The 21,643-nt window shown below is 45.1% G+C and overlaps 2 protein-coding genes and 1 long non-coding RNA gene across 12 annotated transcripts in view; 2 read left to right on the top strand and 1 right to left on the bottom strand.

Moving 5' to 3' along the window:
• The window catches only part of NAV1 (neuron navigator 1), a 279,966-nt gene extending 278,711 nt beyond the window's left edge, over positions 1 to 1,255 (top strand). For all 8 annotated transcript variants that reach the window (XM_074385049.1, XM_074385048.1, XM_074385044.1 and 5 more), the window contains one exon: positions 342 to 1,255. In XM_074385049.1, the coding sequence (XP_074241150.1) occupies positions 342 to 437 (96 nt within the window). In that variant the 3' untranslated portion in view covers positions 438 to 1,255. The remainder of the gene's footprint in view (positions 1 to 341) is intronic.
• Positions 1,256 to 1,301: 46 nt separating this feature from the next.
• LOC141581064 (uncharacterized) lies at positions 1,302 to 10,764 on the bottom strand. Its single transcript, XR_012513520.1, has 2 exons — positions 10,551 to 10,764; positions 1,302 to 1,650 (listed from the first exon to the last, which is right to left on the bottom strand). It is a non-coding gene; the product is annotated as an uncharacterized LOC141581064 (long non-coding RNA).
• IPO9 (importin 9) overlaps positions 10,760 to 21,643 on the top strand; it is a 55,698-nt gene continuing 44,814 nt past the window's right edge. Inside the window, exons 1-2 of one of the 3 annotated variants that reach the window (XM_039465984.2) lie at positions 10,881 to 10,972; positions 17,069 to 17,186. In XM_039465984.2, coding sequence (XP_039321918.1) covers positions 17,132 to 17,186 — 55 coding nt within the window. In that variant the 5' untranslated portion in view covers positions 10,881 to 10,972; positions 17,069 to 17,131. Of the gene's footprint in view, positions 10,973 to 17,068; positions 17,187 to 21,643 lie in introns of those variants that run through there. The other 2 variants (XM_039465983.2, XM_039465985.2) reach the window with 2 other exon arrangements.

The raw sequence follows: 21,643 nt of genomic DNA, 5'->3' as shown, positions 1-21,643 counted from the left end.
CTGTCGTCCAGGCTGGAATGCAGTGATGTTATCAAAGCTCGCTGTCGCCTTAAACTCCTAGGCTCAGAGGCTCGAGTCATCCTCCACATGGGTTTCAGCATCCTGAGTAGCTGGGACTATAGTTATGTGCCACCACACCTGGCAGATTTTGTATTATTATTATCTTTTGTGGAGACAGGGTCGGTCTCTGTTTTCAAGGCTGATCTCAAACTCCTTGCTTCAAGCTGTCCTCCCACCTTGGCCTCCCAAAGTGTTGGAATTTTTTGTTCTTGTCATTTCCCTTCTGTGGGCAGGACCCAGAGTCCCAACGCTCATAAATCCATCTTTCTGCTCCTCTTTAGATGGCCATGCTGCTAAAACTTCAAGAAGCTGCCAACTACATTGAGTCTCCAGATCGAGAAACCATCCTGGACCCCAACCTCCAGGCAACACTCTAAGGGTTCGGCAGTCACTGTCACCCCGGGACAGCAGAACGCTGGCATCAGCTATCTTAGCTCTGCCTCTCCCCTTTCTTCTTTCACAGCACTGGCTCTCCAGCCCCAGGAGAACAGGAGGGAGGAGGAGATGAAAGAGGAGGGACAGGTTCTTGGTGCTGTACCTTTGAGAACTTCCTAGTAAGGACTGGTGGGGGGGGCGTTTGGGAACTTGTGCCCCCTAAACGTATTTACTGGCCTCCTCTAATGACTTTGGGGAAAAGATGATTCTGGGTCTTTCCCTTGACTTCTTGTTTCAATTACAAACTCCTGGGCTTTCTGGGGAGGGGTTCCGAAAACATCGAAACCCTGCAGCAGTTCCTAACTGATTCTCACAAGCAACCCTGAGAGAGACAGTCATGTGAGGGGGATCTGGGAGAGGCAGGAAGCTCCCCAGATTTTCTCACAGACCCTTCCCAATTCCATCACCACTGCCAACAACTCCTCCCCTAGAGATCTGGCTGGAGCCCAGAAAAAGAAGCATGTGGTTTAAAAAATGTTTAAATCAGTCTGTAAACGGTAAAAACAAAAAACAAAAAGAAGCAAACAAAAAACAATGGAAAAGATGAAGCTGGAGAGAGGGGAACCAGTTGCCAAGGCAGAAAGAGAGCTGCCCGCTCCTGCCCTCTGGATGACGTAGGGGACATCGGCAAGACAGCTGCCAACCTGAGAGGTCACCACACCACAAAAGTAACATTACAGCCTTCAGAGAGAGACTACTAGCTATGTCTTTCTACCCTCTAATTTAACATGCATGAGAGTCAATAAACCCTACTTTTTTATTTTTGTTTTTTAACTTTGTTTTCACTTTTTTCTCCTGTTTGCCTATTTATTTTTTTTCTTTTTCCTTTTTTTTTTTTTTTTTGGTTTAAATTTTTCCATTTCCTCACATGTTCATGAGATGCTTGGGTTGCTTTTCCAGGGGCTAGTTTGGCTTTTCGAAGGGGGTTTTCTTTGGAGGATCTGATGCCATGCAATTGGCATGACACCTGCCATGCCACTATCTTTGGCATCCATGGGGCTTATATGAGACGTGAAGCATTGGCTCAGAAGTAGAGGGAGCAGAGGAACCCAGTTCCCTTGACTTCCTTTTGAGAAAGCACACGTTCTTCTGGGTAGCTCAATTGCCAGCCTCTGTCATGAGAGAGTATAGCCCCATCTTGATAGAAGAGTTACTCTGAAAAAAAAAGAAAAGAAAAGAAAAGAAAAGTTACTCTGAGCTTTATCATGGACCAGAGGAAAGCCAAGAAATTGAAAACATTCCTCTGCCTTGGGGCCAGTTTGGCCCTTCACTGCACTATTTTGATGGTGCCTGACTGAATCAAAATAGCCTAGCTGGCTCTTACTAGTTTTAACAAGTGAATATTCACGTCTAAGAGACTGAACATCCATGTGAGATCATCCCAATCAGAATATAAGACTCAAGGAGTTTGACTTGGTGGCCAATATCTGCCTTCCAAAGAGATCCTCCCTTTGCAGATTGCTCCTTTCCCTTTGCCCCGAAGGTCTGGCAGTCCCTGTTCTTTCATTTGACAAGTGTTTACCGAGTACTCACTATGTACAACTCATTAGGTTAAAAAAACAAAAACACACACACAAGACTTGGGCCCTTAAGTTTACAGTCTAGTAGGAAACATTAACCTCTATTAAGCGTACATCCCCTTGTTATCTAGACCTTAGGAGCATCTAAGAAATGTAGCTGAAACCCAAGGAGCCAGCTAGAAAGAAGCTTTTGATTATACAATCACTGGGGACAGAAGATCTGGGATCGATTAAGATGGAGCCTGAAGGACTATGGAATCTTACTTGTCTGGAGTGAGCAAGTCTGCTTCCTGCCATTTCTGAAAGCCCTGTGGGACCAGTTTGCAGGCTGAGCTGCCTGGTAGGCTGAAGCTTCAGGGCTCTGCAGGTCAGGGATATATGATGAGCACAGGCCTACGTGTTTGTTCTTCAGATTCCTAAGTAGCACAAGACTCTCAGAATCTATAGGCATACCAACCTGGATCACTGTTCCACCCAACCAAGGAGTAGATGCACCTGAATCTTCTTATCAGTATATTTTCATTTAGGTCCACGAGGTGGTCCAGGCTGCCCCTCACAAAAACTTCTGCATTCACCTGATAAGCTCCCAGGGACGACAGGGTTCTGTATGATGGAGACTATTATTGCTATTGCTGCTAATTCCGTGAGCTGTGAAGATCCCCAACCAACTCAGCTGTAATATATGCAATTCTGTGGTGGGAAGAGGCTGTGTGTCCAAGGATGGTGCTGAAATCACTGCCTTAAGGTCTCTGCTGTGCAGAATGAGGAGGCCACTGAGCTGGCTGTTCTAACTTAGAAGGAAGAGAAGACTGGATGGATGGGCCTGCTTGGGACCCAGGCCTCTTCTAAACCCTGTCCTAAGCTCCAGTTCCATGGCAGGGCTCAGACTTTTAATGCCATCTTAATTTGATGGTTGAGCGCTTCACTCTATTTTCTGGTGCTGCCCAGCCAGTGCCTTCCGCCATGGATGTTACTGGCTACTTGAGAAAAAGGAGAGGGGAGGAGCCCTTCTTTCATTCCAACTGCCTCTGACCCCAAAGGGATTCTTGGCTCTCTGGTAACCATGGATACCACCATGAATTTTATTTGGATCCTCAGCAGGTTGATTCTGGAGGCCTCATGCTATGACTTTTTCTTTCTCTTCCTGGGCTCCACCACCCTCTGCTCTCGGCTGACTGCTGCATTTAGCCCGGGTCTCCGATTGCTTTCCTCCAGAAACTGTGTTCTCCTCTGGTGAGATGGTATTGAAGCCTCAGCTTTCCCTCAGGAGTCTGGGACCCTGTTTACAGTTGCGCATCTGGGCTCTTCACTGTGGGGCTCGATCATTCTCATGAAGGAATCACATTTTTGTGGCAACTGCAGAAGGCTGAGCCTCCTCACGGTGCTATAACCCCTTGGGACGCTCATCCAGACTTCTCCGAAGCAGAAAACCTGAGCTCCCCACTCACTGCCCTAGAATTTATGGCAAGGAGCAAATCCACAGCATTCTCTCCCACCTACGTCCTGCTTCTTGGTTGAGACTACCGGGATCCTTCAGAAAAGAAACACTGGATCCCATAGCTAAATTCTCAACCCTCAGGCACCTTCAGAAGAATCCAGCCTAATCCTGGAAGTTGTGCTATTCTCTTCCTCTCCAGCGTACCCCCCCGCCCCCCCCCCCACCAACTCCATCCCTCACCACAGTTGGCTAGGAAATGACATGAGTTCAATATCTAATGTCAGCCAATGGGGAGAGCCAAAACTCCAGGAGAGGCTCCTCAGATGAGTCCCTTCATTTCTGGATGAAGATGACCAACAAGTTTTGTCCAATGTATTTGTATCTGAGACCCTGCCTAGGCACTAAAAATAAAATACTAGGTCATTGGAGGCTAATGCGGGACCCGATGTCTGTGTGTGTGTGTGTGTGTGTGTGTGTGTGTGTGTGTGTGTGTCTGTCTCCCTCTCACACACACACGAGCGGTTTGCTGTTGCTGTTTTCCTACCTTCTGAGGCTTCATAGAGTATTTTTTAAAAATCTATGCTTTGTGGCAGCTCTAAGGTGCTTATCTCTGTCTTTGTGTAAATCCTTAAGTACCCATTTTTTTTTTCATGTCTAACCATTGGGAAGGTAGAGGCTGGCCGGGAAGAAGAATCTGCTACAAGTCCATGGGAAGACCCTACAAGGAAACCCTTATTGGTTGGTATACTGTTTTGATCTTGAATTGCCAACCTTCCAACTGATCTATCCATACTCCTTAAGTACTAAAGACAAAATAGCAGGCGATTTTTTCCTCTTAATTTCTTGCCTTCTGGTTTTCTTGCAAGACTAGGACTGTAACTGGACCTAATCTCACCATCTCTTCACTTCTAGCTCCCTGAAACAAGGGTCACACTACTCAAAGGGATATCCCCTTACAGTGGTCTTAGAAATAACTCTGATTTCCTAAAGTATTCTAAAGAAGTAAGAGGAGAGAAATGGCAGCCTGCCGTTTCTCACAGACACCTCACATCCTCACTTGGGGTGGTATCCACATAGAAACCCTGCATTTAGGTAAAATTTGCCTGACCGAAGGGGACTCGGTCCTCCAAATTAGGATCAAAGAGATATCTACATGAAACCTTAAGAATACTTTATTGCAGTGTATTGGGGGGAGGGGGATTGGCCTAATCACACACTGAACACAGGGAGTAAGTGCTGAGGTGACCCAGATCACCAAACGCAGTTCCTCCTCGTACTTGGTTTTTGCTTTCTTTATTCCTTGACACTGGCTAAGCTAAAGTTAAGAAGCAGATTTCATAAGCCAAGCCCAGTGATGGGATGGGAAAATGGGCTTTTGCAGAGGGTTTATTCATAAAGATGGATATACTGCTCACAAGGTCTGGCTTATGGCTCCACTGATTAGTCCATAGTAATAAAATGGTCTTTACCAACACTGTTCCCCAAAGGCCAAAGTCCGATGATACTGCCCCTTACAATCCAGTCAGCCTTATGTTTTAATGAGTCCTGAATCAACCTGACTCTGGATATATGGGGCCACCAGCTTGACACTCCCCACTGCCCAGGGTGCATGCCTGCTCAGCCTAGCTCTGGAAGCCAGCACTGCTGGCCACAGATGCTGGCAAAGGTGGTAGTGAATTGGGAGATGTAGCCTTGAAGGGAGGACAGCTATCAAAATGCCAAAGCTGCGGGGACAGGAAGACAGTTGAAAGTTAAACAGATGTATTCTACATCCTTCCAGATTGATGGTTTGAAATTAAACCTACGTAGACTAGATCCCTCCGGTATGCTGGATCTTCTTAACGATTACACGGTGGAGAATTTTCTGTGACAAGGGTGGTCATGGAAGTGCGTGAGTGACCCCAGGTTTCTCATTCCTTAAAGCAGTGGTTCTCAAAGTATGGCACGAGACCAGCAGCATTTGGGAACTTGTTAGAAACAAAATTCCGAATCCCATGTCAGAGCTGCTGAATCAGAAACTCTATAGTGAGCGGAATTAGCAACCCATCAACTCCTGGTGATACAATGCACACAAAATTCAGCTGTTTCAAAGGGAAAGCCCTTTAGAGTATTGGAGTTCCCACACTGAGAAGCTTTAGGGCCCCAAATAAGAAGGTTCTAGATTATGATTCAGACTTTAACGTTAACTTCAAGGTCGCCTTTCTCATGCTTTCTTGTGTTTCTGTTCTTCCATTTATTTTAACAAAGAAAGTTATGTGTGCTTTTGTGTGGAAGTCAGGAAAATGTTTACACCTTTCCTAGTTGAAAACCTTCAGAGAAAAATCTTAACGCCTCGGAAATTTCTACCTGGCACACTAAGGGGCTTCAACAAGGAAAGCAGTTGGAGGTCTCTTCCAGATTGCTCTTCTGCCAAATTATTTGTATCTATTCTGAGCTGATTATGTAATAGAATTGAAAGGTTAAAAAAAAAAGAAAAAAAAATTCTAATTTGTATTTCCATGACAACATGTTCTCCCAGCAACATCCTGCTCCTTTATTTGAGTTTTAAAGGGCATTGCTGGGCCTGAGAACCGGGCCAGAACTGTACGGCAGCTAACAACGTAGGGCTCCAGTATCCCGGGAAGGCCCCTTATCCACACTCAGCTCAGCTATTAGGAGTCCTGCATAATGAAGACGCAGCCCTGGGCACTTCATCGTTGTGCTCCTCCTCTCTCCCCACACCAGGACCTGGATATGGAAGTATTCAGCCAAGGCAATAGAATAAACTCTTTTTTTTCTTGTTTTGTTTGTTTGTTTGTTTTTGTTTTTGTTTTTGTTTTTTGGAGAAGGAATCTCGCTTTTTCACCCAGGCTGGAGTGCAGTGGTGCAGTCTCAGCTCACTGCAACCTCCGCCTCCCGGGTTGAAGCAATTGTCCTGCCTCAGGCTCCCGAGTAGCTGGGATTACGAGTACCTGCTACCACACCCAGCTAATTTTTGTATTTTTAGTAGAGACAGGGTTTTGTCATGTTGGCCAGGCTGGTCTTGAACTCCTGACCTCAGGTGATCCGCCTGCCTCAGCCTCCCTAAGTGCTGGGATTACAGGCATAAGCCACTGCGCCTGGCCAAATAAGTTCCTTTTTAAAAAAAAAAAACCTGAAAAAAATCTTCCTATCTTTGCACACTCACAAAATAGCTGATGGGGCCATGGGGGAGATGAGGCTGTTTCGAACTAGTTTTGTTTATTTATTTATTTATTTATTTTTTTTTTTTTGAGACAGAGTTTCGCTCTCGTTACCCAGGCTGGAGTGCAATGGCGCGATCTTGGCTCACCGCAACCTCCGCCTCCTGGGTTCAGGCAATTCTCCTGTCTCAGCCTCCTGAGTAGCTGGGATTACAGGCACGCGCCACCATGCCCAGCTCATTTTTTGTATTTTTAGTAGAGACGGGGTTTCACCATGTTGACCAGGATGGTCTCGATCTCTTGACCTCGTGATCCGCCCGCCTCAGCCTCCCAAAGTGCTGGGATTACAGGCTTGAGCCACCGCGCCCGGCACTAGTTTTGTTTCGTGTGTGTCAGTTTTCCCTGGGGTAGAGCACAAAGCAAAATACATTGCTAGTAATAGGTCTCCTACGCTCTGGAACTAAGTGTTCAGAGGAAGGACTAAAGCCTGGGGGAGGTGAGTATAAAATAATTCCATTAAAATCACCTCCGCGGTCCCCAGAAGGCTGACGGTGGGTCCTCTGGCCATCTCCGGTGGGGTCTTCCCGCTTCCCGGCCATTTCTCTATGTCTGAAGACGCGAAGATGATACCAAGGCGGGGCTCGCATATCGCAGCCAGTCTCTGGGCTCCTGCTGTGCAGTGACTCCCACTGTCTCAGGCTGTTTTGTTTTTGATTTTTCTAACAAAACAATCTTTTTTTAAAACGAGTGCCAAGCCCTGCTAGCCTCCTTCCCCGCCTCCATACTGTTCGAGGCAGCACCGTGTACGCGGCAGTCCATGCTCCCACGTGCATGGTGTCCTCAGGTGGAGAGTGGGCAGACGTTTTCGCAATGCTTTTTTTCAAGTTGCTGGGTGCAAAACCCCCAAAGCAGGATATGTGTATGTTTATGTGTTTATGGTTTTTCTCATTTGACCCTCTCCTCTTTCAACCTGCCCCCTTTTATAGCTAATGTAGAGAAAGCAAAACTGAATCTGGAAAGCAAACTGTTGTATATAGTTGCGGTAACAATCATGAAGAGAGAGCTGGGCTGTCCCCTCAGTAATTCATTTTAAATAACAAATTACCTAAAAATTAAATTCATGCCAGGGCCAGCTGAAAAGGCCTGCCTTCATCACCACTGAGGCCACCCCCATCCGGGCCCTCTGTCCATCTGGCATGTCTTCTCTCAGCAAGATTCATCTGTTCAATGCCATTTGCGTTTCAATAAAGTTATCTCCTGTATTGTCCACTGGCGCTCTAGCTCCCTCTCTGCCTGTTTTCTGTCTCCATTTATCCTGTGGCCCATTCCTTGATCAGCAAGGTCAGACTGCTTGCGGTCATTTGCCTAACCCAGAAGTATGACCCCCTTGCCTGGAAATGTCTGATCCCGAAATCCTAAGCTAGAGTCTCCTGACTCCTCTGGTTGGGGGTGGCGGGAACCCCTGCTCGCACACTGTGGACATAGTATCCTTCACCAGGACTCAAAGCATCCAGCCCAAACATCAAGGCTCTGGAATCTTCCATCCGGGTTGCCACAGTGTTTGAAAACATACTACCCTCTGGACTTTCCTCCATTTTCTTCTTGGGGTAAAAGTGAACTGACCTATTAGAAAGAAGCTGTTTAATCAAGTTCAGCTTCTCTTGGCTACTTCAAGAAGGAAAATATGTCTTATCATTTCCCATTGTGGAATTAAAGGGTCCAAGAAGCAATCTTTTTCCTGTGAAATTGTAGTAACATGACTTATCTCTACCCTTTTAACATGGGAGGTGACAAGCGTGTTGAGAACTCTCTTCAAGCCAGTTGCAGCGGGTGCACTTGTAGTTCTAGCTACCCTGGAGGCTGAGGCGGGAGGATCACCTGTCCAACCTGGGCAACACAGTAAGACCCCCCAACTCAACAGTAAATAAATAAAGGCTTCCTTTGAAATAATCTTCTGATGAGATGACTTAATCCCTGATGTTATCAGTCTAGCATCCACAGTCTTGGAAGTGACCTAGGAACTAGTAGCTGGTTTCCTTTGCCACGTGAGAATGAACTCATTTGGTAAGAGTTCCTGGAAACCATTTTGAAGGCACATAACCTGAACAGCTCACTAAAAACGACCTGTTCCTGTTTGCTCTAGAATCTCCCATTCCAACAACATTCCATCCCTTCTGCCACTACATGCTTGATACTCTGTCCTGCATTTTTTAGATTTTATTTTATTTTATTTTATTTTATTTTTTTTTTTTTTTTGAGACGGAGTTTCGCTCTTGTTACCCAGGCTGGAGTGCAATGGCGCGATCTCGGCTCACCGCAACCTCCGCCTCCTGGGCTCAGGCAATTCTCCTGCCTCAGCCTCCTAAGTAGCTGGGATTACAGGCACGCGCCACCACGCCCAGCTAGTTTTTTGTATTTTTAGTAGAGACGGGGTTTCACCATGTTGACCAGGATGGTCTCGATCTCTCGACCTCGTGATCCACCCACCTCGGCCTCCCAAAGTGCTGGGATTACAGGCTTGAGCCACCGCGCCCGGCCCAGATTTTATTTTTTTATAGACAGAGTCTCTATATGTCGCCCAAATTGGAATGCAGTAGCCATTCACGGGCGTGATGACAGTCACTACAGCCTGAAACTCCTGGGCTCAAGTGATTCTTCTGCCTTTTTTTTTTTTTTTTTTTTTTTTTTTTGAGAGATGTTGTCTCACTCTGTTGCCCAGGCTGGAGTGCAGTGGTGTGATCTCAGCTCACTGCAACCTCTGCCTCCTGGGTTCAAGCAATTCTGCCTCAGCGTCCTGAGTAGCTAGGATTACAGGTGTGCCCCACCATGCCTGGTTAGTATTTTGTATTTTTAGTAGAGATGGGATTTCACCATGTTGGTCACGCTGGTCTCAAACTCCTGACCTCATGATCCACCCACCCTGGCCTCTCAAAGTGCTGGGATTACAGGCGTAAGCCACTGCACCTGCCACCCCCTCCCCGACCTTTTTTTTTCTTTGAGACAAGATCTCACTGTGTCATCCAGGCTGGAGTGCAGTGGTGCAATCACAGCTCACCGCAGCCTCGTCCTCCTGGGCTCAATTCCCACCTCCACCTCCTGAGTAGCCGGGACTACAGGCGCAGGCCACCATGCCTGAGCAATTTTTGTATTTTTTTTTTTTTGTAGACATAAAGTCTCGCCATGTTGCCCAGGCTGTTCTCAAACTCCTGGGCTCAAGTGATCCTCCTGCCTCAGCCTCCCATCGTGCTAGGACTAGAGGCGTGAGCCACTGTGCCTGGCCACACCCTGCATTTTCTACATCTCACTGGAGTGCTCATCCTCTACACCTGTTCCACTATTTAGGCGTGGCTCTGCACCGTGGCCCATTTCCTACAACCCGCCACTGACAACCACATCATCAGACTGCTCTTGTTCCCACACCCCTTAAATGTCCAGCCCTAATTTCTCAGGGAAAAACATTTGTACATTTTCAACAAATAGGATACACTCTCAAATAGTCACATACAGCACCCACTCTGGAGGAAACACTCTTCCACATGCAGGTGCTCTCCCTTGCCCACCCACTTCCCAGTTTCGAGGTTGGGCTCATCTAGGCTGGGAAACCAAGGGACCAGCAACAGAGGGAGACGTCTCAAAAAAACAAAAACAAACAAACAAACAAAAACAAAAACAAACAAAAAAAAACTTCCCACTTTGCTTTCGTTTCTTCTCCCCCTCTTTAGATTCCTGAGGCTAAGATGAAGAGAGTCACTTTAGCCAACTCTTTTTCAGTGTTTGGGGGGAAAAGAGTGTGGTAGCTATTTGTGACCCAGACCTCTCTCCTTAAAGCCCACTACATCCATTCCCATCCGGCCTCCTCTCTCCTAACACCTGAAGTATGCATAAATATAAAGTCATATATCATGACCTTTATTCCAAATGAGATTGCTAACTTACTGTGCAACTTTGGGAAAGCCCCTCAACCTCTCTGGGGCTCAGTTTTCGCATAAATCCAATGATCCTTGCAGAGAAAGGTGCAGTTCTTGTTCACGCAACAGGAGGCGCTGTCTCTGGAGGCTTAGACTCATTCCCCGCCCTCCGCCCGCTCCCGCCCGCCTCTGCTGCGCAGGCGCGGCTTCGCGGATTGGCCGCGCGCGGGGACCGTCATTCCGTGGCGGGGCCCGGCCGCGGGGCTGGCGGGCTGAGGGGAGGAAAGATGGCGGCGGCGGCGGCAGCTGGTGCGGCCTCCGGGCTGCCGGGTCCAGTGGCACAAGGATTGAAGGAGGCCTTGGTGGATACGCTCACTGGGATCCTATCCCCAGTACAGGAGGTGCGAGCGGCTGCTGAAGAACAGATTAAGGTGCTGGAGGTGACGGAGGGTGAGTGAGGCGGGACCGTCACGAGGATGGCTCAGCCGCACAATCCGCTGACCGCAGCTCCGGACCGGCAGGGGACATGGGGAGCCTGAGTCAGCTGGAGATCCGGACGCCGGGAAGTGGAGTAGGAAGCGAGAGGTTGATGTCGCTGGTGACTGTGAAAGTCCCAGGGAGGAGAGGCGCGCCTGAAGGATGGGGTCGGGGGAGGTGGAGCCTGGGGGTTGGCGGGGGAGGGTGGAGACTCGAAAAGATAGATGGAGCGTAGAATCTGCTGGGGACGGAGATGGAGCTAGACTTGGTGCTGTTGGAGGAAGCAGCGCCGTCTGGGAAATATTTTTTCAGTCCCAAACCAAGGTCTTTTGCTGTTCTGTTCATCAGCTCGATTGTACTGGGGTAAGAGTAGGGGGAGCTATTAGAAGTGGTGAAGGATACGGCCTTGAGAAGGCGGCAGTCAGAGCGAATAGATGTCATCAAACAAGTTTCTGCCTGTGAGTTCCAAACCTAGCTGGTTGTTTGTACTCTTCATGTTTTCCAAGAAATTAAATGCATGTGCAACTGCTTCACCGTCCTGACCATACTTCCGTTTATTTTAAAAATAATTTGCCCTTGTTAAATACCTTTGTGCATTTCTGTTTGGAGGACCCGATCATCCTTTGTTTTTGATTCTTTGTCTCCATCCTCTATTGTGTGCTTTAAAGTGATGGAGTAGAAAATAAACTATGGGTTCGAGATTTTCTATCAATTTCCTGCTGAGTGAGCCTTTCACCAGGTTCAGTGTAGCTACTACAAAGAACAATTTAATACAGAAACAAGAGGAGGAAAAATCTTCTTGGTCTTTGTATAAGAACTCTGTCTGGTCAGAGCTTCACTGGAACTCCAAATCCTCAGCCTCTACCAACTCAGGAATATTTCCATCACCACTTAAATTCCTCATCAGAGGTATGGGAAACTGTCCCATCACACATACCCATCACATTCAGAACCTTGAGTTAACTCTCCTACTGGACGTATTTTTATTGAAAAGAATTTAGAACAAATGTCTCTTAAATTTTGTTTATATTCTCTCACAGTGTGAAAGAGTTGTTGAAAACAAATTTTCTTCTATTGGAAATATGTTGAGATTTGGGATTTAACAGGCTAAGGACCATTTTGAAGACCCAGTTGTAATTGTCATTGTTTTATAAAATACCAGATCCTACAAGAGGAGAAACCACTGGTCAGGAGAAAGCTTTTTGAGAACCATAGAGTTTTTATCGGCTTCTAAGTAAAATTCCTTTATGCACATTCATGTCTATCTTACTTGAGTATGAGGAAGGAAGAGTGACAAAGCAGAGGAACCTCATCACATTCGAGTTGCCACCTGAATAAAGCTGAGAGTCTGGTTCAAATTCATGCTAACTAAACCTTCCCTGAGTGGTACCCAGTGTTCCTGGTGCCCCAAAGGCATGTGTGGCACCTTTGTATGAAAGGTGGACCTTGACTCATGTTTAAACTGTCTTACAACGTCTCCAGTTTTGCTCTGATCTTTTCAACTTCAGCCAAATGCGATGGTCTCACCTAGGCAAAGTCAATTATAAAGTTCTTGAGGTCTTTTCTGAAGCTGTAATTCCTCAGTTTATTCATCTTTTTTTTTTTTTTTTCTTGAGACTGGGTCTCCCTCTATCATATAGGCTTTGGTGCAGTGGTACCATCATGGCTCACTGCAGCCTCAAACTTCTGGACTCAAGCGATCCTCCCATCTAGGCCTCCCAAAGTGCTGGGATTACAGGCATGATCCACTGCACCTGGCATCTTTTTGGGTCTTTAAGTGAAAATTTAAATTGCAAAAGGACAGAATTTTTATCTAGGCCACTGATGAGAAATACATTGACCCTCCCTTTCCCCCATAACTTACTGGTAGTGTGCTGTTGGGCACACTGTGAGAATGGGAAGTATGGAAAGGCATTGATGCAGTGACCTGACATTGGTCTAGTTAATGGAGCATATGACTCAAGTTTTGGATGTGGTTAGAGGGTTGGATCAGTCTCTGGAGTTCAGTCCAGTGCTTCGGACCCTTTTGAGGCTGTTTGTGCCTTTTAAGTAGTCTTGCTCCTTATGTTTATCCGAAAAAGTATAGAGATTTACCACCTTCTGTGCCTCTTTTTTTTGATGGAGAATGGTAATCCATTCCTCAGATGCAGTCTGCTTTCTTCCTCTTGTGGCCTTTAACAAGTTATCTTTGTAATTGGGTTCAGAGAATCTCTCAGATGTTTTGTGAACATAGTGTAATATAGTGGCTTCTTCTCCACCAGCCTCAACTCTTCTTTACATGAAAACATAGCACCTTGCTTTCCAGCCAGGAATTAGCCAACTATCTGGCCTGATGAAACTGGCAGGACATTGCTGCTCCTGTTAGAATGCCCTACAGAGCAAGATGAGCCATTCTTGCAGACAAATGGACAAATTATTTTCCACTCCTTTGGTGTTGCTTCATATTTTAGGTTTGGGTTTGCTTTGTTTTTTGAGACAGAGTCTCACTCTGTCGCCCAGGCTGGAGTGCAGTGGCACAATCTTGGCTCACTGCAGCTCTGCCTCCCAGCTTCAAGCAGTTCTCCTGCCTCAGCCTCCCAAGTAGCTGGGATTATAGGCACCTGCCACCATGCCCAACTAATTTTTGTATTTTTAGTAGAGATGAGGTTTCACCATGTTGGCCAGGCTGGTCTCAAACTCCTGACCTCAGGTGATCCACCCACCTCAGCCTCCCAAAGCGTTGGGATTACAGGCGTGAGCCCACGCCTAGCCCACAGTTTAGTTTTATCCTAGTAGAAAGAACCTTGCTTTCTGGAAACACATTTTTTTTTTTTTTTAAGACAAGAGTTTGTGGACAAGGCTGGAGTGCAGTGACATGATCTCGGCTCACTATAGCCTCTGCCTCCCAGGTTCAAGCAATTCTTGTGCCTCAGCCTCCCAAGTAGTTGGGATTACAGGTATGCACCATCATGCCTGGCTAATTTTTGTATTTTTAGTAGAGGTGGAGTTTAGCCATGTTGCCCAGGCTGGTCTTGAACTCCTGAGCTCAAGCAGTCTGCCCACCTCAGCCTCCCAACGTGCCGAGATTACAGGCATGAGCCAACCTGCCAGGCCGGAAACACTCTTAAAATTTGAAGTTAATGAGAAATCTGGGATTTGGTGTCTACTATTATTTTATTCTGGTAATCTTTTGATCCTTTTTTGGTTCCACAGGGCCCAGGATCAGGTGACAACCAGATCTAGTCCCTCTGTCCTCTCAAATAACCACACTGTCTTCATGAGCTGTTTATTAGTCTATCATATAGGAGACTGGTCCCACATGGTCCTTAATATTAACTGATCTGTTTCCTTTGCCAAAAAAGTTTATTACCTTCCTTGGCTACCAAGTGATGATTCCCAGTCTTGAAGATTTAAGTGAAAGAATATCTAATTTGTGGGGAAAGGGCACAGGTCAATTGTCAACTCCCTGTTAAAAGGACAAGCAGCCGGGCGCGGTGGCTCAAGCCTGTAATCCCAGCACTTTGGGAGGCCGAGGCGGGTGGATCACGAGGTCGAGAGATCGAGACCATCCCGGTCAACGTGGTGAAACCCCGTCTCTACTAAAAATACAAAAATTAGCTGGGCATGGTGGTGCGTGCCTGTAATCCCAGCTACTCAGGAGGCTGAGGCAGGAGAATTGCTTGAACCCAGGAGGCGGAGGTTGTGGTGAGCCGAGATCGCGCCATTGCACTCCAGCCTGGGTGACAAGAGCGAAACTCCATCTCAAAAAAAAAAAAAAAAAAAAAAAAGACAAGCAGAAGAGAAGTTGACATGCTGTGACCAAATTGTACTATAGATGAGATTTTAAGAAGCAATTATCTTAGAAAGTAAAGGTTACTGGAGCCTAGAGTAATCCTGATCATGTAGTGTACCAGCTGATATTTTCTGAGAAATAAATTGCCTATAATTAATTATCACATTTTCCAGAATGGGCATCTGTTTTCTTAAGCCAAGGAAGTGTGTGTATTTGAGAGATCCACTTGATCCATATAGTATGTCAGTCTGAAAAGGATAAGATAGGTTGCTTCATCAGCCTGGTGTCCTGGAATGATTTTCTTTTTCTTTTTGTGACAGAGTCTCACTCTGTCACCCAGGCTGGAGTGCATTGGCACGATCTCAGTTCACTGCAACCTCCACCTCCTGGATTCAAGTGATTCTCATGCCTGTGTCTCCTGAGTAACTGGGATTACAGGCACATGCCACCACGCCCGGCTAATTTTTGTATTTTTAGTAGAGATGGAGTTTCACCCTGTTAGCCAGGCTGGTCTCAAACTCCTGACGTCAGGTGATCCGCCCACCTTACCCTCCCAAAGTGTTGGGATTACAGGCATGAGCCACTGTGTCCAACCGGAATGATTTTCTGGAGTCCCTGTGCTTGCTATTTTCCCTAATCACTTGGAATCTGGAAGAAACCCAGCAAACCTCTCTGAATATTTAAAGTCTCTTTAACAGGGCTAATTAGATAAAGAGATGATACCAGTAACTACCTTCATCAGATAGCACTCCCATCCTGAATTGAAAAGAACATTGCTTGAAAGTTTGGAAGTCTCTGGGTATGGTGGCTGATGCCTTGTAATCCTAGCACTTTGGGAGGCAGAGGCAGATGGATCACCTGAGGTCAGTAGTTCAAGACCAGACTGGCCAACATAGTGAAACCTTGTCTCTACTAAAAATACAAAAAATTAGCTGAGTTTGGTGGCGGGTGTCTGTAATCCCAGCTATCAGGGAAGCTAAGGCAGGAAAATCACTTGAACCCAGGAGGCAGAGGTTGTGGTAAGCCAAGATTGCACCATTGCACTCCAGCCTGGGCAACAAGAGTTAAACTCCATCTCAAAAAATGAAAGAAAGAAAGTTTGGAAGTTACTATGGTATACAGTATTTTGCAGATAATTGTTAACCTTTGTTTTTCTTTTCTTTTTTTTTTCTTTTAAAGATACAGGGTATTGCTCTGTCACCCAGGCTGGCTGGAGTGCAGTGGCGTGATCCTAGCTCACTGCAGCCTCCAACTCCTGGGCTCACGCAACCCTCCCACCTCAACCTCTCAAGTAACTGTGACTAGAAACTTGTTCATACCCAGCTGCTTTTTTTAAACTTCTTTTCTGGAGATGGGGTCTTGCTGTGTTGACCAGGCTGATGTTGAACTGCTGCCCTCAAGTGATCCTTCCAAAGTGCTGGGATTATAGGGATGAGCCACCCTTTCATTTTCCTTAGGAGGATAGAGATTTTAAGTTTGATCAGGTTTGTAGATTTACTTCTACCTTAATAGGGTAAAAATTTCAAGAAAAAAAGTTTTTGATTTGTTAGAGACTTTTTTGTTGTTGTTTCACTGCTAAGAGTCTAGAGCATTCTTTCTAATTCTGTTTTGTTTAATAGGCAGGTTCATGTTAAGCACTTTATAAACACACTAGTTAAAAAGACTGGAGAGGTTACGAACTACCAAAGATCTCTTACGTCAGAGTCTCATATTCTGTACTGAGCTTCATCAACTCTCTTTTGTTTTTGTCTGACTTATGGTGAGATCATGAGAATTACTGTCTTTTGAGAATGTCAGCCTTTTATTTTTGGTGTATTTGTGCTTTACTTTTTTATGTTGTAGAGTGAAGTTCTTTCCCTCTTTTTCTTCTTCTTTCTCTACTTTCCTCTAAGAATGGCATTACTCAACTGGTGGAATGGGTTGCTTTCATTCAGTAGCTTTTAATTCTCCATGACAGCATGCACAGACTTTCTTATATAACTAGATTTAGACCCTTGGTCATTTTCTTCTTTTAGTTATTTCTTTTTTGCCTGTTAGAAATGAGGACATTTCCCCTCTCATTTGGCCTTATCTAGTTCCCAGTAGAGAGTCACAGAGAATACATTTTTCTTCCCTTCCACCACCATTATGTTGAACAGAGAATGGGGGGAAATTATCTCTCCCTCACCTTTCCGGGCATTCAGATGCTGCCTAGATATCTGTATTGATATCCCCACCTTAGATGCCTAGAGAGATGATCCTACTGGCTGGAAGTTTGCTTTCTGGTTCTCATGGGCACTTTTCTGGCTCTTTTGCAGTATAGCGTAAGCACTGTCCACCTGCGAAGGGCACCCCTCAAGGATCCAGACGCACTCCTGGGCATGTGGCGGGCACTGAGCCGAGCGGAAGGCGGCCACGCTCGGAAAAAGGCCAGTGGTAGAGTTTTCTTTTTCCTTTCAGCTTGGTTTTGTGGTGCTTACCAACCCCTCTGAGAAATTAGGGGCCTTACCCAGGGCTCTACTCAAAACCCTGTCCTTCTCCAACGATCCCTGTTCACAATTCTTACTATGACTCTCAAAGTACTGCTAAGTCTTGTCTCTCTAGGAGACCCTTCAGACCAATAGCTTATATTTCTTAACTGATCCTTTATCCTCCACGCTCTCCTTTGGATTTTCCCTTCTAAACCAAGTTTTAGATAGATAATGTTTTTGCCAAGTAGGGTGTTAGGAGAGAAAGGGGAGCAAGGGCCGGGCGCAGTGGTGCGTGCCCGGGACTAGTAGTCCCAGCTAGTTGGGAGTCTGAGGTGGGAGGATCTCTTGAGTCCAGGAGTTCTGGGCAGTATTGTGCTATGCCGATTGGGTGTCCGCATTAAGTTTGGCATCAATATGGTGACCTCCCGGGACCGGGGACCACCAGGTTGCCTAAGGAGGGGTGAACTGGCCCAGGTCGGAAACGGAGCAGGTCAAAACTCACGTGCTGATCAGTAGTGGGGTCACACCCGTGAATAGCCACTGCATTCCAGCCTGGGCAATATAGCAAGACCCCATCTCTTAAAAAAAAAAGCGAGATGGGGAACAAGGATAACAAGAGGGAAGCAGGAGGCTAAAAGAAAATGAGACTAGGGAATGAAAGAGGACAGAGGATTTCTTAGAAAGGAAGTCATAGGATGCCGTTTTGGATTGGAATAAAGGTATAATTGAGAATCTAGAGTCAGGGTGAAAACCCAGTTTAACAGAGTGACCTGTCCTTATTTCACTGTGGAAAAGAGAACTAGAGAAATTACATTTCCTAACAAAAATAGCTTTACAAAGCGAACTTCGTATGACCCTCTTGGTAGTGTTGCCCTTTGGCTCAACTTCATAGACTGAATCTTAGTTTAATCTTAAATAGCCCTTTCCAAACAAAGCAAAATAAAGTGGATATGTATGTCTGTGTTTCTTATATTTTCCTTGCCTTCATCATCCCGGAGTAAGTTATTAGGCTGTTCTTTCTTGTTTTTAAAGACATTATGTTAAAAGACACCAATCAGTAAAATCAGAAGTTCCCCAACACATATACACAGACGCACATACACACATGCTTTTTTTTTTTAAAAAAAAAAAAAACAGATATTCTTAGTTGTATTTCAAAAAATACTGTATCTTTGTTAAGTGAAAAATCTGTAAGTAGGGTTTTACTACTTAACAGAAACCAGTGGATAGGAGCAAATGTGTTGATCAGATTTAAAATAAGGCAGAGAGCTTTAGGACTTTTTTCTGGCTTTTCCTTCTTTGCAGTAGTTTGTTAGTTTGCTTTTTAATTGAGACAGAGTCTCGCTCTGTCATCCAGGCTGGAGTGCAGCGGTATGATCATAGCTCACATGTAGCCTCAAACTCCTGGACTCAAGCAGTCCTTCCATGTTAGCCTCCTGAGTAGCTGGGACTACAGGTGTGCACCACCATGCCCAGCTAATTTTACATTTGTTTTATAGCACAGACTTTACCATTAACACCATACTGCTTGGAAACAATTATTTATGTAGGTTTTTAGTAAAGTTTTATAGGCATGAAACTCTTCAATTGTGATTGATACCCTTGTATTTCTAGTAGGTATGTGGTCTAGACAGAATAAACTGGGTTAAGTAAAATAATTTTGTATTTTCCCTCTTTCATAATGGTGTAACCTAATGCAAATAAGCTCTTTGTCTTTGAATTTTTGAGACTTCCAAACATGTGGTCATGCTGAGCATGTGGTCACAATTTTTGAAACTCTGGGGGTCTGTAGAGAAGAGAATCTATTCTGTTCATCTTATTTTATTTTAAAATTTAAAATTCGTCTTTAGTTAACAGTGATTATGTTCTTTGAAGATTTTCTTTGCCATTATATCTACTTTTTTGAGCAAATACATATATTACTTGCACTTTAATGCTGCTTCTTTCATGTGTGAAATTAGCTTTTGGAAGGAATTCATCTTAAAATACTTGTAGGTACAGATCCCTTGGTTAACTTGGGTTTTTGTCCCCTACGTGGATCTTTTCTGATGGTCTCTTATTCTCGCTCTCCCTTCCAGTCTCAGTGATGTGTGAAGTAAGGTGCTTAGTGGAATTTGGTATATGATTTTTGATAGGTTACCAGACATGATTAACTTATTATAGTATTAGAGTGAAGAGCTTTTAGCTATTGTGATCATCACTAGAGTGCATCCTTCTGGCAGGGATATGGAAAAAATATATTCATGCTAAGCTTTTCTCTGAAGAGAATAGACTTGAAATGCTCTGGCTGAAGAGAAAGGACCCCTAAACTGTGACAGGACCTGTGTGTAAAGTTTGACAGTCTTCATGCTCTAATGACTCTTGTGATCCAGAGTGAACTGGTGGTAAATGAGTGATTCTTTTTCCCCTGTGTGAGCTGTGAGCCTCAGTATTACCCTGCAACTATATGAATATCAGTGCTTTCATTGGAAGGACAATTGTTCAGATTTGTTTAAGCTTTCTAGTCTTAAGTTTCAAACCTTTCTCAAAGTCTAATTCCTCAGTATTTTTTCACACTGTATGTTGAAGAACTGCTTCATTTTGATCTTGTTTTAGTTTGTCCCTGTAGTAATGATCCAAAAATTATGCTATTGCTAGGAACATTAAAAACCCACAACATAATGACCTATGGAAAAATTATTTAAATAGTGCCTTAAAAGATAATACTGTCTGTCCCAGGTAATTTATGAATGTGCTTGTATATCATTCTGAAGGAAGTTATATAAGGCACACCAGAATTGGTTCACCATGTCCAGAGAGGCCAATCCTGGGTGGACAGTGACATTCTAAGCAGACTTCAGGCCATTAAATTACCATCCATTATCACACTGAGTATCTTGAGTTCAAAGGAATTGTAGGTACTCTGCTAGTTGTCTTTCTCCTTTAAATGGATTTCACAGGTGCATTTTAGAGTGCTTTTTTCCATTGAACTTGAACATCGGTATCCGAGAGATCTTCCTGAATTATCTGACTCACCTGTATTTTAGAATCAATTTTCTGAAAGTTGACTCCCGTATCTTTGGGTTATAGACATGTGTTGTTCTCTTGCTACAAATGGGTTTTAAAGATTTAACCAAAGTCTGTACTAACCAAATTAATCCTAGAATTATAATGGATTGCAGTATCTGTAGGGGGATTGTGCAAGTTTCAAGTGTTTGCTTGTGGTTTAATCACTTAATAACTCTTTCAGAAAGAATGTAACTTCTTCTGTGGTTGTCATACCAAAAAAAAAAAAAATCCACTTTCCTGAGTGAAATGATAAGTGCCATAGGAGTGGGTCAGAAACTGCAGCTTAAAATAAAGGCGTAATAAGAATGGTTAAGAGACCGGGCGTGGTGGCTCAAGCCTGTAATCCCAGCACTTTGGGAGGCCGAGGCGGGTGGATCACGAGGTCAAGAGATCGAGACCATCCTGGTCAACAAGGTGAAACCCCGTCTCTACTAAAAATACAAAAAGTTAGCTGGGCATGGTGGTGCATGCCTGTAATCCCAGCTACTCAGGAGGCTGAGGCAGGAGAATTGCCTGAATCCAGGAGGTGGAGGTTGTGGTGAGCCGAGATCGCACCATTGCACTCCAGCCTGGGTAACAAGAGCGAAACTCCGTCTCAAAAAAAAAAAAAAAAAAAAATAAGAATGAGTTAAGAATCTAAGAATTAGGCCGGGCATGGTGGTGCATGTCTGTAATCCCAACACTTTGGGAGGCTGAGGCAGGCGGATCATCTAAGTTCGGGAGTTTGAGACTAGTCTGATCAACATGGAGAAACCCCATCTCCACTAAAAAATACAAAATTGGCCAGCTGTGATGGTACATGCCTGTAATCCCAGCTTCTCGGGAGGCTGAGGCAGGAGAATCGCTTGAACCCAGGAGGTTGTGGTGAGCCAAGATCGAGCCATTGCACTCTAGCCTGGGCAATAAGAACAAAACTCCGTCTCAAAAAAAAAAAGAAAGAAAAAAATCTAAGAATTCAGTAAAATAACAGGACGTAAAATACAAAAATCAATGCCTTTCACATATACAAACAATAAAAGGTTAGAGGACATAATGGCTTTTTAAAAACCAAAACCAGAAGAAGCAGCTTCTCCGCTCCTTCTGGAATCTTTTCCTGGTTCAGCCTGCCTGCCTCCATTCCTGCCTCTGACATGTCCATCAGAGTGACCCAGAAGTCCTACAGGGTGTCCACCTCTGGCCCCCCAGGCCTTCAGCAGCCACTCCTACATGAGTGGGCCTGGTGCCCGTGTGAGCTCCTCGATCTTCTCCTGAGTGGGCAGCAGCGGCTTCCGGGGTAGCCTGGGTGCAGGCTATGCTGGGGCCAGTGGCATGGGCATGGGAGGTATCACCGCCGTCACTGTCAACCAGAGCCTGCTGAGCCCCCTTAACCTGGAA

This window comes from Saimiri boliviensis, chromosome 14 (genome assembly GCF_048565385.1).
Source record: "Saimiri boliviensis isolate mSaiBol1 chromosome 14, mSaiBol1.pri, whole genome shotgun sequence".
NCBI classification, from domain to species: Eukaryota; Metazoa; Chordata; class Mammalia; order Primates; family Cebidae; genus Saimiri; species Saimiri boliviensis.
This window is presented reverse-complemented; position numbering and strand designations above follow the sequence as displayed.